This window comes from Nelumbo nucifera, chromosome 1 (assembly GCF_055504915.1).
Source record: "Nelumbo nucifera cultivar China Antique chromosome 1, China Antique-T2T, whole genome shotgun sequence".
Classification (NCBI taxonomy): domain Eukaryota; kingdom Viridiplantae; phylum Streptophyta; class Magnoliopsida; order Proteales; family Nelumbonaceae; genus Nelumbo; species Nelumbo nucifera.
In genome coordinates, this window is record NC_142649.1 from 113,203,495 (window position 1) to 113,209,396 (window position 5,902).

The 5,902-nt window shown below is 37.6% G+C and overlaps 1 protein-coding gene across 1 annotated transcript; it reads left to right on the top strand.

The window, feature by feature from the left end:
• The first annotated feature begins 2,924 nt into the window (after positions 1-2,924).
• LOC104590159 (uncharacterized) lies at positions 2,925-3,935 on the top strand. Its single transcript, XM_010248703.2, has 2 exons — positions 2,925-3,401; positions 3,522-3,935. The coding sequence occupies exons 1-2, from the start codon at positions 2,925-2,927 to the stop codon at positions 3,933-3,935; spliced, it is 891 nt and encodes a 296-aa protein (XP_010247005.2).
• Positions 3,936-5,902: the final 1,967 nt, after the last annotated feature.

Sequence of the window (5,902 nt, forward strand, 5' to 3'; positions counted from 1 at the left end):
GGGGGCGGCAGCCTTTAGAGACACACTACATACAGATCATCAGGTTTTCTTTAGTGCTGAAATCAAGAAGAGAGAATTCTGCTCCCTACAAATACTCTCTTGCCGCCTCCCTATTCTTGTCGCCTTGTTTGCCAGTTCGATCTCCACTTGTGGGAGAAGTCAAGATTGGATCTTGACATTAGTCCTTTGAGAAAGGATTGAAAGGAAGCTGTGCTCACGTACCATCTTGCTGATTCTTGCGAAGGACAGAGTTCTTGGAGAAGAACACTGCTGATTCTGCTCCACTTGCACTGCGCCATCTTCAGTGGGAGCAGTCTTTGGATCCTTCCTTGGGCGTGAACACCTTTGTTGGGAGATATTACTTCTCCGTATCAGGTATAATCCTTCCCACTCCTTTTTGGTTCAGATCTGGTTCAGTTTATGGTTCAAGATTGATCCTTGAAAATATGATTTTCTAAATAGGGAATACAATTCCTAATTGAAGGGAGAGAAAAATTTTTGAAATTCGCCCCTTATTCCGCAATCTTTGGGCGTCCATAGGATGGATCTCTCATCCCCTCAGTTGAGACCGAGTTCAAAGGAGTCTCACTAAGAGAATTACTGCTACCTAACAAGTCATAAGCCAATCTCATGGTAAAGGAACCACTTGGAGTTAACCCCCAAACCAATCTATCTTGTACACCGTCCCACAGAATGTAGACAGCTTTAATTTTGTTCCAGATGTTCAATGGGACTAAGTTACGAATGTTTTCCTCCATCCAAACCCCTCTCTCCTTGTCAATATAATCACTTACAAAATCTTCTTTGTTGATAATCTCAGAGTTAGGGAGATACCTCAATAGGGGACCAACCTCCACCTAATTATCTGTTCAGAATTTAATTGAGTTACCATTATCAAGATCCCGTCTGAGACCCCTTTTCGGAAGATCTCTAGCACAAAGAACTCCTCTCCAAGCCCACAAGATTCCTTTCCTTTTCTTACTCTCCCACAGACTCTCCTTCCTTAAATATTTTCCTTTAACCACTTTAACCCAGATGTTATCTTCTTCGTTAAGAATTTTTCATCCAAGCTTGGCCAAGCTAGCTTCATTTGTCCACTTGAGATTCTTCACCCCTAAACCACCCTTACCTCGTTGAGTACATACTTTTTTCCGATTAAGAAGATGAATAGAATTTTTACCATTATCTTTGTCCCAGAGAAAGTTGTTGTAACTAATTGACTTATTGGATTCTTTGGCATGGCAAGACAAAATATGAAAAAAAAAGAAATGTCTCAGAGGAAAATAACCACAGACAACTCCATGTTGCAAACTATGTACCCTAAAAGCCTCTAATTCTGCTAGTGTCAAAATGATCTCCAATCCTTCTCTTAGTTTGAGCTCATAGAATACTAAGTGCTGGTTAGGAATGAAACCAAGTAACTTGATTAGCAATTATAAGATATGTAGCCATATGGCAGTAGACAGCTCCTCAAGATGCCTAACCTTCATCCAATCTGCACAAAACACCCTGGTGGAGTTCAGTAACTGAACATGTGTCACCGTTATGTTTGTGAAACAAGCTTTATTTCTAGCGTCCCGGATTATTCACAAAATCGTGGAAAGACGTATCAAAACATGCATCTGATTAGCATCCTTTAGACGCAAATCCATAATGTAACTACGGATCCACTCTGAAACAATGGAATGTGAAATATGATCTGTACGTCCTCAAAAAAAGTTGTGAGAGCCAAACCAAACTGCTTGTGAAATATGACAATATGCCAGAAAAAGGTGTTCTAGGGATTCAACCGCAACACAATTACCAAATGGACACATATTGTCAGGTTCACAAAGAAACAGTTAATTTCTTGTCTTGAGAGTTGCAACCCCTTACAAGAGCTTCCATAAGAAAAGGTGCACACGAAGATACGACCGAAGAAACAGTTAATTAACGTCGCTTGTCCAGCCAGAGAAAGGGAGAGCCTTCCAAGTTCCAACCCTCTAAAGTCTAATCGACTCTTGACTCTATGCACAATAGAAGAGAGCAAAACCTTCTTACTTCTTCTTGTGTGAAATACATTTCACATGCAGGAAACGTATCAACATGTTACATATGCGATGATGGATATTTTTACCGAGGAAAATCCCAGCAGACTTCCCGTAATTTACCTCCTGTCCCGAGCTCATCAACCCAAACAATGTAATGCATCCTTAACAATGCTAAGTTCTGCTATCGTGGCTTTCCCAAATATCATCAAGTCATTGACAAATAGCATATGCATGGGATATAGGTGGTCAGACAGCCCATAGCCAATTTGATGCGAATGATTGTTGGAGGGAGATTCAAATTTTCAAGAATTTGTCTTCCCTCTTATCCATTCGGGTCTGAGAGCACTCTAAAAGAAGAGTGCTAGTTGACCCAGTCAACACACAACAGTTTCGATATTCTTTTTCTCTGTTCTATCTGTGAAATCTGAGCATCATCTCTTTTGTGGTTTGCAGAGGTCTGGTAAGCGAGTGCACGCCTACCATAAGCCTGTGGGCTGTTTTATCTTAGCGACCAATTTGCGATCACCCGACTGCACCGTAGGGGGCAAATGCGGTTTTAAGGAGAGTGACCAAGTGGCACGACTTAGCCCTCCTTCTCCCTGCAATTCCCAGTTCCGAGTTGCTGCAACAACATCACAACACTGCAAGTTCGGTTTGAAAAGCGATTACCGATAAGTTCCATTATGCCTTTTTACTATTTTTACAACAATCTTAAAACCGCATTTATGGAACCTATCTCTGCTTACCCCTTCATGAGGAACCGGAACAATTCCCGATTTCTCTAAGATTGAACCCTTCAATGGAACCAACTACAAGCGTTGGAGACAATGCCTGTTGCTTGCCTTAGAGCAATTAGGGGTAGCTTTTTCCTTGACAAAACCAAACCTACTAAACATGGAGGAACCAGCCTGTTCTGTTAATGTAGAACATTGGACTACAGCTGACCACCTCTACACCAACCATATCCTAAACTGCTTGCCCAATGAATTGTACAATGTTTATTCTTCCTACAATTATGCCTATGAAATCTGGAATGCATTGGACACTAAGTATGTTCTAGAAAATGCTGGAAACAAGAAATATGTCATTGCTAACTTCCTACACTTCACCTTGAAAGAAGACATGGACGTGTCTGCCCAAATAGATGAGTTCCAGGTTCTTGTTTTGGAACTAGCAAAGGAAGGCATGGTACTGCCGGATGAATTCATTGCCGATTCTCTCATAGAGAAACTGCCACATACATGGAATGATTTCAAAACCAGTATGAAGCATAAGAGGAAAGACACTACTTTGGACCAAGAAGTGGTCCGAATTAAGACAGAAGAAAAGAATAGAAATAAAGATGAGGACCAGTTTTCCAAAACCAATCTGGTGGAGGAAAAGACTGCAAAATTCAAAAAGAACTTGAATGTGAAAAATGATCAGAAATTCAAGAAGCAACAAAAGAAAGGAAATTGCTATGTATGTGGCAAACGCGAACATTACAAGAAGGATTGCTGGTACCGAAAGGACTTTGGAAAACCGAAAGTCAATTTGACTGAGGATGTTATCGCAACCATGGTAATTGAGGTAAACTTAGTTGATAAGCCGAAGGAGTGGGTACTGGATACTGGTGCTACCAAGCACATTTGTGGGGACCATAGTTCATTCTATGAGTATACAACTCAGACTGAAGGAGAGCAAGTATTCATGGGAAACTCACAAACTTCGAAGGTCATCGACAAAGAAAATGTGCTTCTAAAACTGACTTCAAGAAAAATTCTAATGTTGAATGATGAGTTGCACCTGCTAGAGATCCAACTGAAGTTGGTATTGGGAACACTCCTAAAAAAAGTAGGACTGGAACTCACATTTGAAGCAAACAAGATTGTGTTGACTAAAAATAATGTATTTATTGGAAAATGATACAATGCAAGAGGATTGTTTGTACTGAATATTTTTTATATTATTATGAATAAAACTGCTTCTTTTTCTGCTTATATTGTTGAATCTTTTGATATTTGGCATGCTAGACTAGGACATCGTAGTGCTCCTTATTTAAAATGATTATGTAAATTAGGAATTTTGAATATTCCTATTAATTTTATAAATGAAAAATGCCATGTATGTGTAAAAGCAAAATTTACTAAGAAACCTCATAAAAGTGTACAAAGAGAAGCTGAATTGTTACAACTTATACACAGTGATCTAGGAAACCTTAAATGTCATGAAGCTAGAGGAAGAAAAGATACTATATAACCTTTATAGATGACTTCTCTAGATAGCCAAAAGTAGTTCTACTTAGATCAAAAGACGAGGCTGATCAAGCTTTCATAAACTACAAAACTGAAGTAGAAAATTAGTTAGGAAAGAAAATAAAAAGACTTAGAACAGATAGAGGAATTGATTATGATGAATAAACCATTAGAAAATTCTTTGAAGAAAATAGAATCATACATGAAACCACAACTCCCTATCAACCTGAATGTAATGGAGTTGTAGAAAGATTGAACATAACATTAAAGGAAATGATGAATGCAATGCTAATTAGTTTAGGTGCACCTCTGAATTTGTGGGGGGAAGCAATCCTAATGGCTTGTCACCTATATAATAGAATGCCACCCAAGAAGAAAGGACAAATGCCCTTTGAACTTTGGCATAACAGAAAACCTAGTTTGAACTATCTAAAAGTTTGGGGGCTGCCTAGCAAATGTTGGAATACCTAAACCTAAAAGAAAGAAGTTAGGACCGAAAATCTGTGACTATGTGTTCATTGGATATGCACAAAGCAATGCAATTTATTGGTTTCTTGTAATTAAAACAATTGATAATGTTGTCGAAAATAACACAATAATAGAGTCCCGAGATACAGAGTTCTTTGAACACATCTTAGAGAAAAGAAACAATAAATAGGGAACTTTCCCAACACCAAATTAGAAACGAAGAACAAGTAGGTGCTCAAGGAGTTAGTACATCACTTAGGCAAGAACCAGACTTAAGGAGAAGTAAAAGACAAAGAAGAGAAACAAACTTGGGTGACGGAATGTTCACATTTTTTGTGGACAAGGACCTAATAACCTATTAGAAAGCTAAACTTCACCTAATGCAGTATTTTAGAAAGAAGCCATAAAAAAGTGAAATAGACTCTTTAGTCATTAATCACACCTGGGAACTTGTAGATCTCTCACTTGGAACTAAGGCATTAGATTGTAAGTGGATTTTTAAGAAAAAACTAAAATCAAATGGCACAATAGATAAATTCAAAGACAGATTAGTTCTTAAGGGGTTTAGACAAAAGAAAGATGTAAACTTCTTTGACACCTACTCCCCAGTTGCAAGATTAACAACAATGAGGGTTTTGTTTGCTATAACATCAATTTACAAACTGGTAGTTCATCAAATGGATGTAAAAATGACTTTCTTAAATGGAGAATTAGAGGAAAAAATTTACATTAGGAAACCTGAAAGCTTCATAATGCCAGGACAAGAAAATAAAGTATGTAAATTAATTAAGTCTCTGTATGACTTAAAACAAGCTCCCAAACAATGGCATGAAAAATTTGATAATGTGTTAGTAAATAATAGATATAGAGAAATGATTCTGATAGAAGTGTCTATAGCAAATTTGAAAATAATAAAGGAGTCATGATCTGTTTATAAGTTGATGATATGCTAATAATGAGAACTAGTCTAGAGGTAGTAAAAGAAACAAAACAATTTCTAATGTCCAAATTTGATACTAAGGACTTAGGTGAGGCTGATATAATCTTGAGGATTAAAATCTATAAAGAACAAAGAAATTTTATTTTCTCCCAATCACATTATGTAAAAAGTATCCTTAGGAAATTTGGACACTATGATTGTAAACCGGTTAAAACACTTCTTGACTGTAG

Excerpts from the sequence above, each read along its gene's own strand:
- LOC104590159 (XM_010248703.2), top strand. The coding sequence starts at position 2,925 with ATGGAGGAACCAGCCTGTTCTGTTAATGTAGAACATTGGACTACAGCT. Across the intron at positions 3,402-3,521 it reads AGTTTTCCAAAACCAATCTG|GATTGCTGGTACCGAAAGGA; the intron begins GTGGAGGAAAAG and ends CATTACAAGAAG.